This window comes from Salmo salar, chromosome ssa08 (genome assembly GCF_905237065.1).
Source record: "Salmo salar chromosome ssa08, Ssal_v3.1, whole genome shotgun sequence".
Lineage (NCBI taxonomy): Eukaryota > Metazoa > Chordata > Actinopteri > Salmoniformes > Salmonidae > Salmo > Salmo salar.
This window is the reverse complement of record NC_059449.1, coordinates 7,393,262-7,417,332: the sequence shown is the minus strand read 5'-3', so window position 1 is coordinate 7,417,332 and position 24,071 is coordinate 7,393,262. Positions and strand designations below refer to the sequence as shown.

Below are 24,071 nucleotides of genomic sequence, written 5' to 3'. Positions count from 1 at the left end.
GCCAGGTAGCAATAGTTCGCATTACGCATTAAGGTTCTAGGCCGAGGCCTCCCGAGTGGCGCAGTAGTCTAAGGCACTGCATCGCAGTGCTAGCTGTGCCACTAGAGATCCTGGTTCGAGTCCAGGCTTTGTTGCAGCCGGCCTCGACCGGGAGACCCATGGAGCGGTGCACAATTGGCCCAGCGTCGTCCGGGTTTGGCCGGCAGGGATGTTCTTATCTCATTGCGCACTAGCGAGTCCTGTGGCGGCCGGGCGCAATGCACGCTGACACGGTTGCCAGCTGCACGGTGTTTCCTCCGACACATTGGTGCGGCTGGCTTCCGGGTTAAGCGGACATTGTGTCAAGAAGCAGTGCGGCTTGGTTGGGTTGTGTTTCAGAGGACGCACGGCTCTCGACCTTCGCCTGTTCCGTATGGGAGTTGCAGCGATGGGACAAGATTGTAACTACCAATTGGATACCACGAGATTGGGGAGAAAAAGGGGTAAAAAAAAAAGGTCTAGGCCTTGCTTTGTCCCACCCAGGTCGTCTGCACATCCCTGGAAACCTTATCTCATTGGCTAAGAGACTGTTAAGTTGCCATAGTAGCCAATCCCCTGTGTAATGGATGCCGGTAACATCATATTTTTGATGTGCAAAGATAGTCACTCGGTGGACATTCGATGTTGCTATTAAGTCATACATCATCAGATAACATGGGCAATATGCTAGATTTGTTCATACCAACCAAATTATTAATGTGTTACCCTCTATGTACGGTGGGGGGGGAAAGTATTTGATCCCCTGCTGATTTTGTACGTTTGCCCACTGATAAAGAAAGGATCAGTCTATAATTTTAATGGTAGGTTTATTTGAACAGTGTGAGACAGAATAACAACAAAAGAATCAAGAAAAACGCATGTCTAAAATGTTATAAATTGATTTGCATTTTAATGAGGGAAATAAGTATTTGACCCCCCTCTCAATCAGAAAGATTTCTGGCTCCCAGGTGTCTTTTATACCAGTAACGAGCTGAGATTAGGAGCACACTGTTAAAGGGAGTGCTCCTAACCGCAGCTTGCTACCTGTAAAAAATACATCTGTCCACAGAAGCAATCAATCAATCAGATTCCAAACTCTCCACCATGGCCAAGACCAAAGAGCTCTCCAAGGATGTCAGGGACAATATTGTAGACCTACACAAGGCTGGAATGGGCTACAAGACCATCGCCAAGCAGCTTGGTGAGAAGGTGACAACATTTGGTGCGATTATTCGCAAATGGAAGAAACACAAAAGAACTGTCAATATCCCTCGGCCTGGGGCTCCATGCAAGATCTCACCTCGTGGGGTTGCAATGATCATGAGAACGGTGAGGAATCAGCCCAGAACTACACGGGAGGATCTTGTCAATGATCTCAAGCAGCTGGGACCATAGCCACCAAGAAAACAATTGGTAACACACTATGCCGTGAAGGACTGAAATCCTGCAGCGCCCGCAAGGTCCCCTTGCTCAAGAATACATATACATGCCCGTCTGAAGTTTGCCAATGAACATCTGAATGACTCAGAGGACAACTGGTGAAAGTGTTGTGGTTAGATGAGACCAAAGTGGAGCTCTTTGGCATCAACTCAACTCGCCGTGTTTGGAGGAGGAGGAATGCTGCCTATGACCCCAAGACACCATCCCCACCGTCAAACATGGAGGTGGAAACATTATGCTTTGGGGGTGTTTTTCTGCTAAGGGGACAGGACACTTCACCGCATCAAAGGGACGATGGACGGGGCCATGTACCGTCAAATCTTGGGTAAGAACCTCCTTCCCTCAGCCAGGGCATTGAAAATGGGTCGTGGATGGGTATTCCAGCATGACAATGACCCAAAACACACGGCCAAGGCAACAAAGGAGTGGCTCAAGAAGAAGCACATTAAGGTCCTGGAGTGGCCTAGCCAGTCTCCTGACCGTAATCCCATAGAAAATCTGTGGAGGGAGTTGAAGGTTCGAGTTGCCAAACGTCAGCCTCGAAACCTTAATGACTTGGAGAAGATCTGCAAAGAGGAGTGGGACAAAATCCCTCCTGAGATGTGTGCAAACCTGATGGCCAACTACAAGAAACGTCTGACCTCTGTGATTGCCAACAAGGGTTTTGCCACCAAGTACGAAGTCATGTTTTGCAGAGGGGTCAAATACTTATTTCCCTCATTAAAATGCAAATCAATTTCTAAAATTTTTGACATGTTTTTTTCTGGATTTTTTTGTTGTTATTCTGTCTTTCACTGTTCCAATAAACCTACCATTAAAATAATAGACTGATCATTTCTTTGTCAGTGGGCAGAAGTACAAAATCACCAGGGGATCAAATACTTTTTTCTCTCACTGTAATATACCTTGCCTAATCGGTGTCTATGTTTGGGCTAGGCGATGTAGGATTATCAATATTTTCTTATGCAAACAATGTTCTCGCTATATAGATGGAGAATGGCGGTGTCTATGCAAACAGTGTCTATGCAGTGTCCTCGGCTTGGACCAGGATGGATAAGAGGATGTAAACAGACAGCAGGTGAATGGGTTCAGAAATCTGTATTTTTTTCCTGGTTGCTTATCAAAGACAGCTGGCTATCATGGTATAGAATCACCTTGATCCCCTCTGTCGAAGACGCTTGGACCTTCTTTTTTGATTTTTTTCAGTGGTATTGTTTGCAAACACACCCCCATAAAGAAAATTGGAATTAAAAACAGGTTCAGCCTCTGGTTCGACCGTGATCTTGCAGAGTTACTCCACCTCAATAATTGCATTTTGGCGGAAGGCTCGGCACACGCGTACTCAGGCTGACTGGCTCTCGTTTAGGCAAATGAGAAATAAGTGCACTCAGGCTATCCGGAAGGCAAAAGTTAGTTACTTTAAGGAGCAGTTCTCTCTCTGTGGGTCTAACCCCAAGAAGTTCTGGAAAACGGTTAAAGACCTGGAGAATAAACCCTCCTCACAGCTGCCCATGTCCCTTAAATGTTGATGATGTGGTTGTTACTGACAAGAAGCACATGACTGAGCTCTTTATTACCACTTCATTAAGTCAGGATTCCTATTTGACTCAGCCATGCCTCCTTGCCCATTCAACATTTCCTCATCTCCCACCCCTTCTGATGCGATTATCCATGATCCTTCTCCCTCTTTTCCCCAAGCCCCACTACAAAGTTTCTCTCTGCAGGAGTCACTGAGTCTGAGGTGCTAAAGGAGCTCCTGACACTTGACCCCCAAAAAAACATCTGGGTTAGATGGTTTAGAACCTTCTTTAAGGTTGCTTCCCCTATCATCGCCAAGCCTATCTCCAATCTTTTTAACCTGTCTCTCCTTTCTGGGGAGGTTCCCATTGCTTGGAAGGCAGCCACGGTTCGTCCTTTATTTAAAGGGGGAGATCAAGCTGATCATAACTGTTATAGGCCTATTTCTATTTTACCCTGTTTATCAAAAGTGTTGGAAAAACTTGTTAATAATCAACTGACTGGCTTTCTTGATGTCTACAGTATTCTCTCTGGTATGTAATCTGGTTTCTGCTCAGGTTATGGATGTCACTGCAACCTTAAAGGTCCTCACGGATGTCACCATTGCCCTTGATTCTAAGCAATGTTGTGCTGCTATTTTTGACTTGGCCAAAGCTTTTGATACAGTAGACCATTCCATTCATGTAGGCCGGCTAAGGAGTATTGGTGTCTCTGAGGGGTCTTTGGCCTGGTTTGCTAACTACCTCTCTCAAAGAGTGCAGTGTATAAAGTCAGAAAATCTGCTTCCTCAGCCACTGTCTGTCACCAACGGAGTACCCCCAAGGCTCAATCCTAGGCCCCACGCTCTTCTTAATTTACATCAACAACATAGCTCAAGCAGTAGGAAGCTCTCTCATCCATTTATATGCAGATGATACAGTCTTATACTCAGCTGGCCCCTCCCCGGATTTTGTGTTAACTTCTTGGGGCTATGTGGGACGCTAGCGTGCCACCCGTGGTGCACCCTATCAACAGCAGGTGCATTTCAAGAGCGGCAAATTTGAAACCAAATAAATGTCAAAATTCTAATTTTTCAAACATACAACTATCTTACACCCTTTGAAAGATAAACATCTCCTTAATCTAACCACGTTGTCCGATTTCAAAAAGGTTTTACGGCGAAAGCATAAAGTTAGATTATGTTAGGAGAGTACATTGACAATAGCTGTGTGTAATGTTTTGTCAATTCAAAGACAGGGTCACCAAAACCATAAAACCAGCTAAAATGATGCACTAACCTTTTACAATCTCCATCAGATGACACTCTTATGTTAGACAATGCATGCATTTTTAGATCTATCAAGTTCATATTTATATCCAAAAACAGCGTTTTACTATGGCATTGATGTTGAGGAAATCGTTTCCCTCCAATAACCGGCAGTCAAGTCAGCACCACAAATTAAATAATTAAAATGAGAAAACATTGGTAAAATATTATATTGTCATTTAAAGAATTATAGATTTACATCTCTTGAACGCAATCAAATTGCCAGATTTAAAAATAACCTTACTGGGAAATCACACTTTGCAATAATCTGAGCACTGCGCCCAGAAAAATACGCTTTGCTATACAGACAAACGGCCATGTTGGAGAGATCTAAAATCGAAAATACTATGTAAATAATCCATTACCTTTGATTCTCTTCATCAGATGTCACTTCCAGGAATCCCAGGTCCATAACGAATGTAGTTTTGTTAAAAAAAGCTCATCATTTATATCCAAAAAGCTCTGTGTTGTTAGCACATGATCTAAGCCAGCCGGACTTCTCGTCATGAACGAGGGGAAAAAATATATTTACGTTCGTTCAAACATGTCAAACGTTGTATAGCATAAATCATTAATGCCTTTTTTAACCAGAACATGAATAATATTCAAGGTGGACGAATGCATTCTCTTTTATAACGTATTGGAACGAGGGTACCCAACATGAACTCGCGCGCCAGAGTCTAATCGGCCATCACCGTTCCATGGCTCTTGTTCGGTCAGATCTCACAGTAAAAGACTCAAAACACTTTGTAAAGGCTGGTGACATCTAGTGGAAGCAATAGGAAGTGCCAAAACATTAATCAACCCCTGTGTGTTTCAATGGCATAGGCTTAAAGGTAATTCAACACATCAGGTATCCACTTCCTGTCAGAAAATGTCTCAGGGTTTTGCCTGCCAAATGAGTTCTGTTATACTCACAGACACCATTCAAACAGTTTTAGAAACTTTAGGGTGTTTTCTATCCATATATAATAAGTATATGCATATTCTAGTTACTGGGTAGGATTAGTAACCAGATTAAATCGGGTACGTTTTTTTATCCAGCCGTGAAAATACTGCCCCCTAGCCCCAACAGGTTAAATGCTCTACAACAAAGCTTTCTTAGTGTCCAACTAGCTTTCTCTATCCTTACCTTGTTCTGAACACCTCCAAAACAAAGGTCATGTGGTTTGGTAAGAAGAATGTCCCTCTCCCTACAGGTGTGATTACTACCTCTGAGGGTTTAGAGCTTGAGGTAGTCACCTCATACAAGTACTTGGGAGTATGGCTAGACGGTACACTGTCTTTCTCTCAGCACATATCAAAGCTGCAGGCTAAAGTTAAATCTAGCCTTGGTTTCCTCTATCGTAATCGCTCCTCTTTCACCCCAGCTGCCAAACTAACCCGGATTCAGATGACCATCCTACCCATGCTAGATTACGGAGACATAATTTATAGATTGGCAGGTAAGGGTGCTCTCGAGCGGCTAGATGTTCTTTACCATTCGGCCATCAGATTTGCCACCAATGCTCCTTATAGGACACATTACTGCACTCTATACTCCTCTGTAAACTGGTCATCTCTGTATATCTGTCGCAAGACCCACTGGTTGATGCTTATTTATAAAACCCTCTTAGGCCTCACTTCCCCCTCTTTGGCCTCACTTCCCCCTCTTTGGCCTCACTCCCCTTATCTGAGATGCCTACTGCAGCCCTCATCCTCCACATACAACACCCGTTCTGCCAGTCACATTCTGTTAAAGGTCCCCAAAGCACACACATCCCTGGGTCGCTCGTCTTATCAGTTCGCTGCAGCTAGCGACTGGAACGAGCTGCAACAAACACTCAAACTGGACAGCTTTATCTCAATCTCTTCATTCAACGACTCAATCATGGACACTCTTACTGACAGTTGTGGCTGCTTTGTGTGATGTATTGTTGTCTCTACCTTCTTGACCTTTGTGCTGTTGTCTGTGCCCAATAATGTTTGTACAATGTTTTGTGCTGGTACCATGTGTTACTACCATGTTTTGTGCTGCTACCATGTTTTGTGCTGCTACCATGTTGCGTTGTCATGTGTTTCTGCCTTGCTATGTTGTTGTCTTAGGTCTCTCTTTATGTAGTGTTGTGTTGTCCCGTTGTGATGTGTGTGTGTGTGTGTGTGTGTGTGTGTTGTCCTATATATATTTTTTATTTTTAATCCCAGCCCCGGTCCCCGCAGGAGGCCTTTTGGTAGGCCGTCACTGTAAATCAGAATTTGTTCTTAACTGACTTGCCTAGTTAAATAAAGGTTAAATATTTTTTTTAAACGAATAAACATTGATCCGGGCTTTGTAGTGCTTTGTACTTCTCAGGTTGTGTCATTGTACCATTCCAACCGTCCCTCAAACCTGGTAAAATAAGAGTTAAAAATAATAAGAATTTCAAACACCTGAGGGGGGGGAAAAAAATCTTCATCAGACGTGGCAGCTTCCTGACTTGACTATGATATTTGCACAAAGGAAGGCCAAGGACTCAGGCTTCAAGCCTAAGCAAACAAAGACCAATCGAAAGACACCCTGCAGAGCTGGCAAAAAGCCACAAGTATATCTTGGGGAAGAACTGATGTTTTGACATTGTTCTTTTTATGAGTACGATTTATTATAACCTTAGTAATAATGTTAGGGACCGATTACAATAAAACATTTGACACATTGAATCATCAATGGTCACATTGAATCATGATGCGGGCGCTGTATGTGAATTGTAAACAAAAGATGTCATTGTACAACAAACAAAGAAATGGATCAACAATCTGATGTATTGCACCGTTATGCTTTAGCTTGCGCTAATTAGCACCATAAGTCCCTCGATTGTTTTTTTTTTTTTTTTTTAAATGGTGGAAAAGAAAATACAAGAACTAATAATGAATCCATACGCATAAATATGAGCCCAAGCTCCTCCCCAAAAAACAGAATGTTATATTATACAGCAGAACAACATAAAAAAGCCCATAGATTTAACTTAAATCTAGACGTTCCGCTAGCGGAACACCTGCTCCATTATCCAATGATGGGCGTGGCGCGAAATACAAACTCCTCTAAAATACAAAAACTTCCATTTTTCAAACATATGACAATTTCACAGCATTTTAAAGATAAGACTCTCCTTTATCTAACCACACTGTCCGATTTCAAAAAGGCTTTACAACGAAAGCAAAACATTAGATTATGTCAGCAGAGTACCAAGCCAGAAATAATCAGACACCCATTTTTCAAGCTAGCATATAATGTCACAAAAACCTAGAAGACAGCTAAATGCAACACTAACCTTTGATGATCTTCATCAGATGACAACCCTAGGACATTATGTTATACAATACATGCATGTTTTGTTCAATCAAGTTCATATTTATATCAAAAACCAGCTTTTTACATTAGCATGTGACGTTCAGAACTAGCATACCCCCGCAAACTTCCGGGAATTCGCTAACATTTTACTAAATTACTCACGATAAACGTTCACAAAAAGCATAACAATTATTTTAAGAATTATAGATACAGACCTCCTCTATGCACTCGATATGTCCGATTTTAAAATAGCTTTTTGGTGAAAGCACATTTTGCAATATTCTAAGTACATAGCCCAGGCATCACGGGCTAGCTATTTAGACACCCGGCAAGTTTAGCACTCACCAATATCAGCTTTATTATTATAAAAGTTTCATTACCTTTTGTTGTCTTCGTCAGAATGCACTCCCAGGACTGCTACTTCAATAACAAATGTTGGTTTGGTCCAAAATAATCCATCGTTATATCCGAATAGCGGCGTTTTGTTCGTGCGTCCCAGACACTATCTGAAATGGTAAATCAGGGTCGTGCGCGTGGTGCAATTCGTGACAAAAAAAATCGAAATATTCCATTACCGTACTTCGAAGCATGTCAACCGCTGTTTAAAATCCATTTTTATGCCATTTTTCTCGTAAAAAGCGATAATATTCCGACCGGGAATCTCCTTTTAGCTAAACAGAAGAAAGAAAACAAAGCATTCGGTCGACGCGGGCACGCGCCTGAGTCTCACAGTACTGTAACCAGCCACTACCCAAACACGCTACTTTGTTTCAGCCAGAGCCTGCAAAGCCACGATTCAGCTTTTTACCGCCTTCTGAGACCCTATGGCAGCCGTAGGAAGTGTCACGGGACAGCTAAGATCCTCACTCTTCAATAAACAGAGACAAGAAGAACGACACCTTGTCAGACAGGCCACTTCCTGCCTGAAACCTTGTCAGGTTTTTGCCTGCCAAATGAATTCTGTTATACTCACAGACACCATTCAAACAGTTTTAGAAACTTTAGGGTGTTTTCTATCCATATGTAATAAGTATATGCATATTCTAGTTACTGGGTAGGAGTGGTAACCAGATTAAATCGGGCACGTTTTTTATCCAGCGTGAAAATACTGCCCCCTAGCCATAACAGGTTAAGATGGTTTTGAACATACAGTGTATTCAGACCCCTTGACTTTTTCCAGATTTTGTTACGTTACAGCCTTATTCTAAAATTGATTAAGTCGTTTTTCCCTTCATCAATCTATACACACTACCCCATAATAACAAAGCAAAAACAGGTTTTTAGAAAGTTTTGCAAATCTATAAAATGACATTTACGTAAGTATTTGTTGAAGCACCTTTGGCAGCAATTACAGACTCGAGCCTTCTTGGATATGACGCTCCAAGCTTGGCACACCTGTATTTGGGGAGTTTTTCCCATTCTGCTCTGCAGATCCTCTCAATCTCTGTCAGGTTGCTGCACAGCAATTTCCAGGTCTCTCCAGAGATGTTCGATCGGGTTCAAGTCTGGGCTCTGACTAGGCCACTCAGGGACATTGAGACTTGTTCCGAAGCCACTCCTGCATTGTCTTGGCTGTGTGCCTAGGGTCGTTGTCCTGTTGGAAGGTGAACCTTCACCCCAGTCTGAGGACCTGAGCGCTCTGGAGCAGGTTTTCATCAAGGATCTCTCTTTACTTTTCTGCGTTCATCTTTCCCTCGGTCCTGACTAGTCTCTCCCAGTCCCTGCCACTAAAAAACATCCCCACAGCATGATGCTGCCACCACCATGCTTCACTGTAGGGATGGTGCCAGGTTTCCTCCAGACGTGACGCTTGGCATTCAGGCCAAAGAGTTCAGTCTTGGTTTCATCAGACTAGAGAATCTTGTTTCTCATGGTCTGAGAGTCCTTTAGTTCCTTTTGGCAAATTCCAAACGGGCTGTCATGTGCCATTTACTGAGGAGTGGCTTCCGTCTGGCCACTCCACCAAATACCTGATTGGTGGAGTACTGCAGAGATGGTTGTCCTTCTGGAAGTTTCCATTTCCACAGAGGAGCTTTGTCAGTGACCATTGGGTTCTTGGTCACCTCCCTGACCAAGGCCCTTCTACCCCGATTGTTCAATTTGGCCACACCTGAGCTCAATTTCAAGTCTCATAGTAAAGGCTCTGAATAGTTATGTAAATACTTTTAAAAAAATTATATATTTTTAATACATTTGCAAAAAATGTCAACATGTTTTCACTTTGTCATTATGTAGATTGAGGACATTTTTTATTTAATCCAGTTTAGAATAAGGGTGTAACGTAACAAAATGTGGAAAAAGTCAAGGGGTCTGAATACTCTCTGAATGCACTGTAATTGGTCAACGGCAAAATGAAACAAACTCTAGTATGGACAGTATTATTATGCATACTGTATGGACTAGTTCTTATGCTAAGTTCCAAACATTGATTATGCAGGGCAGCTTACAGAATAGTTAGCCTACAATATATAGTGCATTTATATTTGATTTTCAATAGTAATGGGGAATATTTTATATTTTTATAATTAATAGGCTAACATTACCTTTTTTAGCTACAGAATATTTCACCATTGTGCTTTCCATCACCTCTCGCTCTCCTTCATTCCTTGAGTGTGCTGTCAACGGTGAAATATGTTTAGTTGTGAAAACATGTTTGTTCACAGATTTCAGTTTATTTGTTGTGGCTTAAGGGGGGGGCAGTCAACATGATTTTAACTCTGTTTTTTATTCAAATTCTTTAACTGCAAAGTGAAAATTATTGTACGTGCCGCGAGAAGAAACTGTTTCTGGCAAATAGGTTCCTGGAAAGCGGCAGTCCTAAACAGAGGTTCCGGTGGGATCTGGCTCAAATGAAGTACTGATGCCCTGTTCCTGGTATCATCCTGTAGGTTTTTACTCCAACCCCAGTTGGGGAACCTGATTCAGCCCTGAGCTACGCCCATTAGTCAAGTGATGTTTTGGGAGTGCCAGTGCAGGGAGTAGGTATTTCAACATGGAAGGAACAATGGATAGGAGTAGTAGAGTTAGGACTAACGGGTTCTGTCACAACATGAGGTGAAATCTAGCCTATTTCTCAAGTATCATGACGTTGTGTAAGAAAAGTATCCATAATCATTCTGGTGCTAGCTACAACTAACCTAGTCATTTCCTTTGCGCGTGTAGCCTACTTCGTGAATTGTTTCTGACACAGGATAGGCCTAGATGTTTCATTTGTGGACCACATTTCACACTGTGCTCAGAGCTGACATGTTTCTTGTTGGCTGGCTCCATTTGGGTGTATCAGTCCACAGTGTGTCAATAGCCCATGCTGAATTAAGTTCTATGTCATGCCTGGAACCCAACTGTTATGACGAAGTATCTGTCTAGCCTAGTGGTTAGAGCGTTGGGCCATTAACCGAAACCCCCGAGCTGACAAGCTAAAAATCTGTCCTTCTGCCCCTGAACAAGGCAGTTAACCCACTGTTCCTAGGCCCTCATTGTAAATAAGAATTAGTTCTTGACTGACTTTGCTTAGTTAAATAAAGGTTCAATTAAAAAAACGATGTGTTGTTTAGTATCTCACCTTACAACTATTAATAACTATGTATATTGTGTTTACCTTAGGCTAATAATTATAATAAGTATCTGTGACTGACTGTAATTAGGCCTATGCTGTTCTTGGAACTAGGCTAGTAAACATATTTGTCCTGGGTAGGTTAATGATACCTTCTTTTAGTTTTGTTTGCTCTCTTTCTTCTGCACTGTTGTTTTTTAGAGGGGAAGCCTGCACGGTGAGGTGATACTTTTGTCATTCTATTTGGCCTACTGCTTTATTGGGGGCGGGGGGAGAATAGGTATGGGAAGGGAAAGGGGGATACCTAGTCAGTTGTAAAACTGAATGCGTTCAAATGAAATGTGTCTTCTGCATTTAACCCAACACCGCTGCGATTAGTTTAGGTTTTATATTTTACTGTGAATTTGAAAAGGGACCGTTTTTTGTGTGTTTTTTTTTTTTTTGCTTTGTTGTAGAAATGAGCACAGATTATGTCATCAAATTCTTGTCAATTATTCATTACTAGGCCGGACCAATTTGGTGTTACTTAATTGTCCTATGCGTTCGCCTTCCGTTTCGAACAACAATGGAAACTTTATTCAACACAGAAGACGCTTTTTTTTTTTGCATGAGAAAATGAAGTGTGTGTACGTGCATGTGTAGAGGGCGCAGGCTACGTTCCAACTCCGTGTTTCATGATGGGAAACATTCCTGGCTTTGGCAGATGTCAGTTCACACCCAGTAAGTGTTTACGAACTAGGCCTATCTACAGTAGCAGTAATGGGGTGGGGGTATAGCATTGGCGATAGTCGGCTGTGCCTGTGCCAAAACTCCAGTATTTATCCTATAGCTTTTCTCCCATCTTTTTAAATAGTGAGCCAGCATGTTTTTTTCTTCTTCTTTCATGACTGATCAAAACAAATGTTCTCATGCTCTCTGTCTCTCTGAAGCAGACGTAGTGCGCAATATGTTCCCAGATGGCACACGCCCAACGCAGGCACGATGTATACATTGGGAAGATGCCAATTAGCAAACGCTGTATAAACGGCAATACTTTGATGTATTTAGAATGCCTACATTTTACAGTTCTGCATTGTTTTATACATCGACATTCTGTTCTGATGTCTCATTGAGATCTTCTCCAAACTACGTAGATAGATGCATACGTCGGCCAAAGGTACGCGCGTTATCTGGGTTTGGAACATGAAATCGCAATAAAATCTCAGTATCAAATAAAATGCATGTGAAATCCTGAGAATATCAATGCATATGGTATCGTCACCTAAGTGTCGCGATATTGTAATGAAACAGCAGGGAGCAGGTCTCGAACCCTCGACCTTCTAGCCCGAAGTCCAGCGCGGTATCGACTGTGCCGCAAAAGCATGCTCAAGTGGCAGAGTCGATATCCGCGCTTATAAACCCAGGGTCGTTACAATAATATCGTATTGTGAGTACTAGCGGTTCTGGGGGGCCAGTGCCCCTGTGACAACAATTTTGGACCCCATTTTTTACATAACTAATTTTAGCTATAGTTCATTATTAGACAGAAAATGCAAATAAATTGTTGAATGATTATGAACACGGTCTTTTGTCTGCAATGCAGTGAAGAAAACGATATGACAACAATAACGTCTAATGTAACAGGCCCCTCTAACAGTACAACTGGCCCCAGCTTGGCCCCCCCCCCAGTTGAAATGGTCTAGAACCGCCACTGATTGTGAGGTCCCTGTGAATTCCGTGCCTAGCATATAATATGTTCAGTCCTCCACCCACCTCGCATTCGTCTCATCTAGGTGGTATGTAGACAGGGCAAGAATATATACAACAGGATTTAATTATTCCTTTTGGTGTAACTAGGCTAGGGCTGGCGACATGTCGAATTAATTTGTTTTTGCGCAATATTCTAAATGATTGTATCGCAAGAATCAAGTTGTTTTATGAGCGTTTATGTCCGCCTGTTCTCGTGTTTTTGGTTCCTTCGCCCCTTCTGTGCTGTGTGCAATGACTGTAGGCTGTGAACCTTTCCATTTACACTCACACACACACACACACCAAGCCCCTCAACCATATCACTCATTTCTCACTGACGAGATTTCAACTCGCTAATTGCATCAGAGGTTTAGTCCAACGGAATCTGTCATATGGACACCAAAAACACATTGAAACATTTATTTTTACTGTAATACAGAAGTTAGCCTTTCTAACGATACCCTGTTAATGTCTTAACTACTGAAATTGGGGGCAGAGCAGACACTACTAAAACGGAAGAATTAATGAACATTTATTCTGGAAAATGAATGCTCAGTTTGTGGCACGCGGACATTGCGGTTCGCTAGAAGCGTTTTAGCCAAAGACTGTTATACTAGCTGTCTAATTAGTTTTAGAAATGTGCAATAAACATAAAACACAATTATATAAGGAATTGGAAACTTGTTCTCTCAAGGTCGTCCACTTGACTTCAACATCTGAACAAAGTAGACAGGCTAGTATGCTGTTCAAACAGTTGGACAGAAGGGTGTGTTCATAACATTCCAACTGTTCTACCTTGTTGTTTGCTAGCAAATAGATCCAAGTTGGCTTGACTTTAAATATAAAACATGAACTGGCTACTCACTAGAACGTGGGCTTGTGCTTGCGAGATTGTTTGAGACTTGTGTTCATTTTCTATAATGCCTGCTACAAGAAGCTAGTTGTTATTATTCGTGAATGTGCGTTATGCAGGGTTCTGGGTAAATTTGTAACGAAAAGGACATTTTCATAGACCTACTTGAAAGCCAGATCAGTGATTATTGTCAAAAAAACAGTTAAACTATATTGATAAAATAATGAAATTATTAGTGGATCTTATGGTCGTGGAAGGCTTATATTTAGGCTAGGTATAACCCTGAATTCATTAGGTTATTGCTGACTATATGAAATGCAGTGTATTTGACCTTTAATTGTACAACAAAGCTTATTGTGAATCACCCATAGATTTGTCCATATTGCCCAGCGCTAAGCAAGGTCTACCGTCTTCAAAGGATGGCTGATCAAGTGATATCTACTACAACTGTTGTGACTTCCACTCCAACGAACATGGAAGGCAGACAAAATAACTCCAAACAGAAGAAAAACGGGTTTGACTCCATCACAATAAAAAGCTTCAAGTAGGAAGAAATGTGATAGAAATGTTGTATTCTGTATGATTTTTTAAATTTGGTTTGAGAGTGCATCTAAGGTTAAAGAGAGGGGCTTTTGGAGTGTTGTCAAGAAACCCTTTGGTCTATAATTCACTGCTGATGTGTTGATACTGACATATTTATTGATTAGTAAGGGGGAAATGATGGTCATTGATTCCCAGACCTATGGTTGTCACGGTACCCGTATCGCAATACCACAAATCATGATACTTGATTTTCCACGACAACAAAGAACATGACTGAACTCTATTGTCCTTTAAAAACCTGCTGTTTTAAAATATTGTGTGACGAGCCTTTAGCTTGGGGGTGACAACAGGGTGTAACTCTGGGTGACAACAGAAAGCTGGGTTTGCAACATTAGGGGGGAAAAAAGACTTCGCTTCATTATCAATATATGGTTATTGGCCTCACATTTCTTATTAAGCATTGATTTATCTGGGTTGTTGAGGTCATAGTCAGTCTGTAATATATTGGGCCCTGGCTGTAAGAGGCTTCGATGCAGGAAGCTTCAATCGTTCCCTCTCGCCCAGCAGCCAATCAGGGCTCTCTTGAGTCAGATGAGGGAAGGCCCCTCCTCCCCTCTTTACTCTCTCTCGACAGGCTGCTGCTGCTTTGTCAGCTAGGAGGAAGACCAGCTAGCCTTTTGCAGTGAGCCTTTCAAATGATCCGACGGGAAGGGAAGAGACCAAAGAAAGGAGGAGAGAGGGGGAGCTCTGAAAGAGAGCGGGAGAGGAGTGGATCGCGGAGTGGACTGACCATGCGTCCAAGGCCTATAGGCAGAAACCCTCATGTGAGTCAAGGTGGCTTTTATCCTCCTTTTTTCCTCCTCGCATGCTGCGGCTCCCCTTATCGCTCAGAGTAGGAAGCAGCCCCGGTCTTGTGACACTTCATTGGAAACAAGGGCAGTGTGTGTCAGAGGGAGGGTGGATTCTGGCTTGAAGGCTACGTTTAGACAGGCAGACAAATTCAGATCTTTTTTTCTTTTGACCAATCACATCAGCTTTTTTCACATCCAATCTTTTTCAGAGCTGATCTTTTTGGTCAAAAGACCAATTAGTGAAGAGAACATCAAGAATCGGGCTGCCTATGTAAACGCACCCTAAGAACCAACCCAGTGCGGGGAGGAAAATGCCTGGCTAGCATGTTAGCGGTTCAGTGAGACAACCGGCATAGTCTACAGGCTGTGTGTGTGTCAGGGAGAGAGATGCAGAGAGGGGATGGGCTGGTTGGATTGTTGTGATGAATGCATTGGCTGTCTGTCTGAATGCATGGACTGCCCAATGTTTCTCTTGTTGTTCAACAAACCAAAGGATAAAGATTTAATTTCATGTTGCAGTTGAATGGGATTTTTTTTTGTGCCTCTTGTATGGCTGTGCTCAAACTGTACTGTGTGGGTAGTTGGCCAGTTCACTGAAAAAAATGCGACGGTTTCTCTTCTGGTTGATAGTGTAGCCTAATCATTTTGAATACTACTTATGACTTTGAGATGATGTGAATGTGACATGTTCAATGGAGGCACCGTGTCTTTCATCACTTCACACGTCACTGAATGCAATGGGTTTGTTTCCAAGGTGACATACTACAAAATGTTCGGTTGTAGGCTAATACATTGATGCCAACTGATGGTCATCACTCCTTATGTTAAGAATGTCACAACATTTGGGTCCCTAGCTATATCTTTTTATGAAAGTTAGAGCGGTTCACGGGCTATACCTTGATATCCCAGGTTTATTGGGGGAAAGGTCAGCTAGGCGTCTTCAGTATTTGTAGTCGTTTGGATGCTGTGACGGTGCCTGAATGTAGGCCCACTGTCTTGCTCTGTACTACATTCGTTAAAAAAAAAAAAAAACCAAAAAACTGGGTGTCAAAACTATGCTGTGGTGAGCAGCCTTGATTTAGCCTGTCCTAGATTTAAAAAATAATTTTCAGCGGAGAAGTCTTTGAATCTGGGTCTGGGAAACCAAATGTAAAAATCTCAGTTTGCGTTGAATGACTTATTGTCACCGTCGATCATCAGCTCCGAAGTTGAAACCTCAAAGGTGATTACTTAAGGACAATGTCTGGCACAGTCCCATTTTTAAACCACCTCCAGGAGCGTCCAGGCTGGGTTACTTGTTGACGCTTCTGTCAATAGTAACCTGTAGTTAGTAGTACACCGTAACTTTTACAGTTGTGTTCTTTTGGCTGCAGTTGTTTTTAGGAGTCTGTTTGCCTGGGCGTTGGTACAGCTGCATTTGTGCTCTGCTGCTAGTTAATTATTACATCACAGCTAGTGGAAGACTTCACTGTTCTCTAGTCTCAGTTCTATTGAAGGGGTGAAGGGATGGAATAAGAATGTGTACATATAAATATATGGATGGGCATTGACCGAGCGGTCTAGCCAAGATGCAATAGATGGTATAAAATACAGTATATACATATGAGATGAGTAATGCAAGATATGTAAACATTATTTAAAGTGACTAGTGATCCATTTATTGAAGTGGCCAGCGATTTCAAGTCTATGTAGGCAGCAGCCTCACTGTGTTAGTGATGGCTGTTTTAACAGTCTGGTGGCCTTGAGATAGAAGCTATTTTTCAGTCTCTCGTTCCCAGCTTTGATGCATCTGTACTGACCTCGCCTTCTGGATGATAGCGGGGTGAACAGGCAGTGGCTCGGGTGGTTCTTGTCCTTGATCTTTTTGGCCTTTCTATGACATTGGGTGCTGTAGGTGTCCTGGAGAGCAGGTAGGTTGACCTCGGTGACGCGTTGTGCAGACCGCACCACCCTCTGGAGATCCCGGCCGTTATGGGCGGTGCAGTTGCCGTACCAGGCGGTTGTGCAGCCCGACAGGATGCTCTTAATTGTGCATCTGTAAAAGTTTGAGGGTTTTAGGTGACGAGCCAAATTTCTTCAGCCTCCTGAGGTTGAAGACGCGCTGTTGTGCCTTCTTCATCACACTGTCTGTGTGGGTGGACCATTTCAGTTTGTCCGTGATGTGTACGCCGAGGAACTTAACTTTTCCCCTCCACTGCTGTCCCGTCGATGTGGATAGTGGGGTGCTCCCTCTACTGTTTCCATAAGTCCACAATCGTTTTGTTTTGTTGACGTTGATCTTATCAGGGGTTAACCTATACTGTGTAAATATTATCCTATGAGCTATCTTGACGTGGTATCAGTTCAGATTTTTTTTAAATATATATTTTTGGTTCTGTTGAATTTGATTTTAGACTTTGATCGATCTTACAGCGTAGCCTAGGGTAGGCTGTATCAATACTTTTCTTCATTGATATTTATACCACTGAAGTGCATTCATAATATGTTCACTGCAGAAACATTCTGTAATAGTCGAAGAAAAAAATTGGCTAAGGCTGTCGAAGGACTCTAGGTAATTGATGATGAAGAGAGATCAGGATGGCTTACAGAGAATGAGACGTTTTATTGACAAAGACAAGCAGAGACATGACAGGTGTCGAAGCAGGCAGCCATGATGCAGCACCCGGGAGAAAAGTACTAGACATCTCAAGAACATTTTCTCAAAGCTTTACTTCTTTGTGAATCCCTTTTTATACCTGCTTTTGTGTCATGTGCCTTCAAAAAGTTGGTTACAGTAATCAAATTAAACCTATCGCAACAGTTTGAGTGTAGATTTTCAATAAACCAGTAGACCATGTCTGACTAAGCTTCCAGGCAACCAACTTAACCATTACATCAGTGTTGACATGAGACCACAGATACAAGTAGCTTGTTAGCGGCTGGAGTGTACAGCAGGGCCTTCTCGCTCGACCTTGGGAGGAAACTCTCCCTAACTTAGACTTAATGGATTCACACACAGATTGAATTAGTTTCAGAAACCACCTGCAGGATGACCCCATATTCTATGATAATAGAGAAAGTATTTTGTTTTTCAAAGGCCCGTTGGACATCACTGTCCATTTGAGCTTACAAACAAAACACACAGAAGCGTATTTGTATACAGTGCCTTCGGAAAGTATTCAGACCCCTTGACTTTTTCCACATTTTGTTACGTTACAGCCTTTATTCTAAAATTGATTAAATTGTTTATTTTCCTCATCAATCTACACACAGTAACCCTTTCCCTCGATCCTGACTAGTCTCTCAGTCCCCACCTCTGAAAAACATCCCCGCAGCATGATGCTGCCAGCACCATTCTTTAGTGTAGGGATGGTGCCAGGTTTCCTCCAGACGTGACGCTTGGCATTCAGGCCAAAGATTTCAATCTTGGTTTCATCAGACAGTCAGACAAATAAACACAATTCAAATGGATGTGCATACTTAATGTTTCTAAAACAAATGTTTTACTAGTAAGAAGTAATGTGGTATATTGCTCTTTAATATTTTGTGACCTGAGTAGTTTTAAGAAATATCAGACAATGTTTAGACGCCCCTTTCAGGTTACTTTGGTAACAGGGCCACTGGAGTATCACGTGTGTGAATGGCCAAGAAAGTCTCACTTTAGACTTTCGAGTAAATTAGACCAACTGTTATGCCTGTGCCCATTGCTTCTAAAAACAAATCTTAGTGCTCACAGCCCCCCAGCAGGCTGTGTTGCTGTGCGAGGTGGGGTATCTATTAGGTTATTTAAAAAAAAATATATATATATATATATATATACACACACACTACCGTTAAAAAGTTTGGGGTCATAAAATTATCATTTTAAAAGGCTAATTGATCATTAGAAAACCCTTTTGCAATTATGTTAGCACAGCTGAAAACTGTTGTTCTGATTTAAAGAAGCAATAAAACTGGTCTTCTTTAGACTAGTTGAGTATCTGGAGCATCAGCATTTGTGGGTTCGATTACAGGCTCTAAATGGCCAGAAACAAAGAACTTTCTTCTGAAACTCATCAGTCTATTCTTGTTCTGAGAAATGAAGGCTATTCCATGTGACAAATTGCCAAGAAACTGAAGATCTCGTACAATGATGTGTACTACTCCCTTCACAGAACATGATGAGGAGCATCGGGCCACAGGCCACTCCTATAAACCTCAGTTTTCATCACAGCTTCCTTTGACATTCCAGCATCTCAACTCTGAACACCATCATCTCTCTCTCTCTGCTCACCAGGAACTGTACTATCTGAGAATGCAGAGGATGAGAGAGAAGACTGACAAGATGGAGGAGAGCAAAGCCATGAGGAAGCTGCGGGTGTGCGTGGCGACGTGTAACCGGGCAGACTACTCCAAGCTGGCACCCATCATGTTTGGCATCAAGGCCAACCCGGATGAGTTTGAGCTAGAGGTGGTGGTGCTGGGATCCCATCTCATTGATGATTATGGGTGAGTTTGAGCTGGAGGTGGGTGTGCTGGAACTAGTTTTTCCTGATCCACTGAAATCACGACTATTTGCCAATGTTTTTACAATGACAGTCATTGTTTATTTGCACTCTGAGGAAGAAGTGTTAATTGAGTAATCATGTCTCAAGTTTTTTTCTGAATGCTTGCCCTGACCAGGAAAAACTCCTGTCCTTAATGAGGACCACAATGGAAATAAGTCTGAATTTGTGTTTTTATCCGTGACGATATTTAGTTTATTGTTCATTTCACTTAGTTGAAGCCACTTTATGTATTTTTAATTTGTCTAATAGGATGTATTCATTCATGAACGAAATGATTGGTTTGACCACCTGTCCTCTTTTAGCAACACGTTCCGGATGATCGAGCAGGATGACTTTGACATCGGCTCCAAGCTGCACACCATCGTGCGCGGGGAGGACGAGGCAGCCATGGTGGAGTCGGTGGGTCTGGCGCTGGTCAAGCTGCCAGATGTCCTCCACCGTCTCCGTCCCGACGTTCTGGTCGTCCACGGCGACCGCTTCGACGCCCTCGCACTGGCAACGGCTGCTGCTCTGATGAACATTCGCATCCTGCACCTGGAGGGAGGAGAGGTGAGGGAATGGGGGAAGTGATGTCATATATCTGAAGGATTTTTCAGGAAGTAGGGTATATCTGTGTTGGGACCTGAATATAACTAGATTCAAATATTGGTTGCTTGTAGTTACCTGGTATTTGATATAGGATGTTCTTTAACTGTCGTTTTGTGTATTTTAGTTACTATTTACTGTGTAATTGCCATATAACTATGTAATTACTGAGTTAATACCTGCTTATTACCATAAAAAATAACGAGGTTACCAAAAATACACAGAAGTCCTGGAAACCAAAGGCAACATAACAGAGATAATGATGGTCTTGGTTCAATAAAAACGACTATTTGTACCCTAAGGACAATAGCAGTGCTTCAAACACTCAACGAACCGCCACAGAGACAATACACAGACTTTTTACCCTGATGTCTGATCCTTCCTCCTTTTCCATCCCAAGGTGAGCGGCACCATCGACGACTCGATCCGTCACGCCATCTCCAAGCTGGCCCACTACCACGCCTGCTGCACCCGCACCGCCGAACAGCACCTCATCGCCATGTGTGAGGACCACACTCGCATCCTGTTGGCGGGCTGCCCCTCCTACGACAAGCTGCTGGCCGCCCATCACCGCGACGACTACATGGACATCATCAGGAACTGGCTCGGTACGTATTGAAGTAACTATGCTTAAAACCCCTAAACCAGTGTCGTTCAAACTTTTTCAGCGGGGGAATGCAGTTCAATGCAGTATACCAGACTAATAGCCAGGTTCCAGGGCCCAGAGTTTTTCCTTGTCAGGCAGGGAATTACAACCTCTGCTGTCAGTGTCAAGCACCCAAACTAAGACGGCTACAGTTTCTGCACAGCACCAGTTTTAAACTCCTATTTGAATATGCAGCAGATCTCTTGGTCGGAATTAGTACTGACCTTGATGGCCTAGTCAGCTACAGTTACCTGGACTGAGGACAGTGATGGCGTTTTAGGTTTCATGGCCTGCCTTTACATCACCAAGGTGACAAAGTCGCAGTGTCTTTGTCATATAGTTATAACTGACACTGGCTGGTATTACACCCAACATGAACCCACTATTCATTTCCAACACGCACTTGTCAATGAACGCACAACACTTCAGAAACAGCATGTGAAAAGTCTGTCAGCATCCCAACAACTTGTCTTCTCGAGATACAGGTAACGCACCCTAACTTGGTGTGTGAGTAGGCGGTGCCCTGGAGTGCATCCAAGCGACCTGATTGGTTGGAATGAGGGGAGGCTTCAATAAAGGGTGATTGGCAGGCCAATCAGGTTAAAAGGGCCAGCCTTTTATTACCAACTTTAGGACAGTGGTATAGTACATATACCACTATATAGTGATATGGTATAGTAGCTAGTACCTTCGGCGTGGAAGGGTGTGGGAAACGAGTTATCATAAGAATGTTGTTAAATCATTTCATAAATTTATGGGGCTTTTAGCTAATCCTTCAGGGCAGAAAGAACAGTGGCAGCGGTAGACTGTTGACTTCCCCCTGTTCAGAAAGTACTAGAATGCTGAAAATGTTCTAAATGTCATCCACAGGAGACAATGTGAAGGAGGACAACTACATCGTGGCCCTGCAGCACCCGGTCACCACCGACATCAAGAACTCCATCAAGATCTACGAGCTGATGTTGGACGCCCTCATCTCCTTCAACAAGCGAACGCTCGTCCTCTTCCCCAACATAGACGCAGGTCAGTGGGGGATTCTCTATTTTTCCTCGCCCTTTCCTCATTTCGCTCCTCTTTGCGCCGTCGTATTGCGCAACCCCACACGCACATCGTGGAGCTGGAACTACAGTGTCAACCCTTCCTTGGTCAATAGTGTGAGAAGGCTACTCTGTTGAAGGGATCTGCTTATCTATTTCAGCTGCATGTCTTTTTTCCTTCTTAGATCTAATACATGTTCCCGCCTCTGTAATTGGCTAGGAACAAGCATGACATGTTTTGGGTTTCATCCTACACGCTACAGCAAGCGTCTCATCTAATGCCAACAGAATGTACAGTAAATGCAATTTAGTGTATAGGGCTGAATCCTTCAGTCTGTCTCATGGTTAGGGCTAGGACTGGTTTGAAGGGCGTAGAACGTCCCCAGAAAGGATTAGAAACCAAGTGTACAGTACTTCAAATCCAACGAAACACTACGGCTAAACAGGAAATGGCTGCAGTTCATTCAGTTGAATGGCCAAGTGTGGACTGTGTAGGAGTCGGTTAAATTAGACATCCCACAGTCTTCTCCGTTCCGTCTTGTAACTCCTGGCAACCCCTGTCCCGTCTCCGTGACGACCCCCAACAGGAAGTAAGGAGATGGTGCGCGTGATGAGGAAGAAGGGCGTGGAGCAGCACCCTAACTTCCGGGCGGTGAAGCACGTGCCCTTCGAGCAGTTCATCCAGCTGGTGTGTCACGCTGGGGCCATGATCGGCAACAGCAGCTGTGGCGTCAGAGAGGCCGGGGCCTTCGGGACCCCCGTCATCAACCTGGGGTCCAGGCAGACTGGGAGAGAGACTGGTAGGTGGGTCTACTAATGTTCATGACCATTTAGTCCAAAATGGCACCCTATTCCCTATATACTGCTCGAATATGGGCCCTGGTCAAAAGTAGTGCACTAAATGGAGAAATGGTGTGCCATTTTAGAGGCAAGCGTGGCCTCCATTTTGGAGCAGGCTAGGGGCCCTACTTGTAGTTACCAGTGTTACTTTTCATTGTATATTTCCTGGTATAGTTCTTCATTGTAACTTGCCAGTACAGTATGAGTGTTTGGTGATTGCTTTGTTGTCATTCTTCAAATCGTCCCATTATGAATGCTTATAGGACGTTGAGCTGTATTTTCTATTTCCAGGTGAAAACGTCCTCCATGTCCGAGACGCAGATACTCAGAATAAGATCTACCATGCCCTGGAGCTGCAGTTCGGGAAGAGATACCCCTGGTAAGCATCATCGCGTAACCTCTAGAAAAAGGGCTTATTACAGGGTTATTACAAGTTGCAACAGGGAGACACCATCCAGCCCAGAAGCAGAGAAAATGTCTAACTGACCTCTTGGAGATGGGGCCTATTGTATCCTAATCAGACAGCACCAAATGTTCTGTGAACACCAGCCCAAGAGGCTTGTAGGAAGACAAAACAAAAAGGCAGTGAGTTTCTCAGCTGCTACAGAATCACAGTGTTTACAGGATGTCATCAGTACAATACAACAGTGAATAATCAGTGTGTCCTCGGTCCTTGTACTTCCAGTCTGGCATCAAACACTATCAACAGACAGGAGAATAATCCATAACATTCAGTATCAAGTCTAGTGACCATCAACCCAGACCTTGAGTATCACAAACGGAACACTGGAAAGCGTGTGTTCCAGAAACTCCAGATCACTCTGAACTGAACTTAAAGGTGAACTGCCGCTTAGAACCAACTTATTTGGTTTTAAACGGCCCATGTGGCATCGATACGAGTCAAACTTTAACTCTAATGTCAAAATTGACTACAAACTGTAAATAGGATCATTTCCAAAACGGAGTTTGTCACGACATACTGGTGAGTTGGATGGATTACAATCGTGCCCAGTGCCCGAAAAGAAAGAACAGTGCTGATTGTGCTCTATCAGCTGCGCACACTCCATTAAATCATAGCAGCCAGAACCTCCAGACTGTGAGACCGACCTGCCCATTACTCAGCATCTCAGACTTGTTTACATAAGAGAACATGTCGCCAATGTTATGCTGAAATAACCCTTGGCCCTAAACCCTTTATGGAGTGGCCACTTGCTGATGTGTTTGATAGTGTCAATCACTCGAGTCTGACACTTACTTTGCCAAAATGATCATTGAGACGATCAGAGTGCACTTGTCTCCCAACTGGAACTTGTCAGTAGT

General features: G+C 43.0%; 1 protein-coding gene across 5 annotated transcripts in view; it reads left to right on the top strand.

The window, feature by feature from the left end:
• Window positions 1-24,071, top strand: part of LOC106609886 (bifunctional UDP-N-acetylglucosamine 2-epimerase/N-acetylmannosamine kinase) — a 38,999-nt gene that overhangs the window by 2,828 nt on the left and 12,100 nt on the right. For 2 of the 5 annotated variants that reach the window (XM_014208917.2, XR_006770775.1), the window contains 7 exons: window positions 14,901-15,090; window positions 19,373-19,584; window positions 19,946-20,192; window positions 20,629-20,836; window positions 21,745-21,897; window positions 22,499-22,711; window positions 23,043-23,130. In XM_014208917.2, coding sequence (XP_014064392.1) covers window positions 14,962-15,090; window positions 19,373-19,584; window positions 19,946-20,192; window positions 20,629-20,836; window positions 21,745-21,897; window positions 22,499-22,711; window positions 23,043-23,130 — 1,250 coding nt within the window. In that variant the 5' untranslated portion in view covers window positions 14,901-14,961. Of the gene's footprint in view, window positions 1-2,516; window positions 2,537-11,576; window positions 11,863-14,900; window positions 15,091-19,372; window positions 19,585-19,945; window positions 20,193-20,628; window positions 20,837-21,744; window positions 21,898-22,498; window positions 22,712-23,042; window positions 23,131-24,071 lie in introns of those variants that run through there. The other 3 variants (XM_045722690.1, XM_014208919.2, XM_014208918.2) reach the window with 3 other exon arrangements.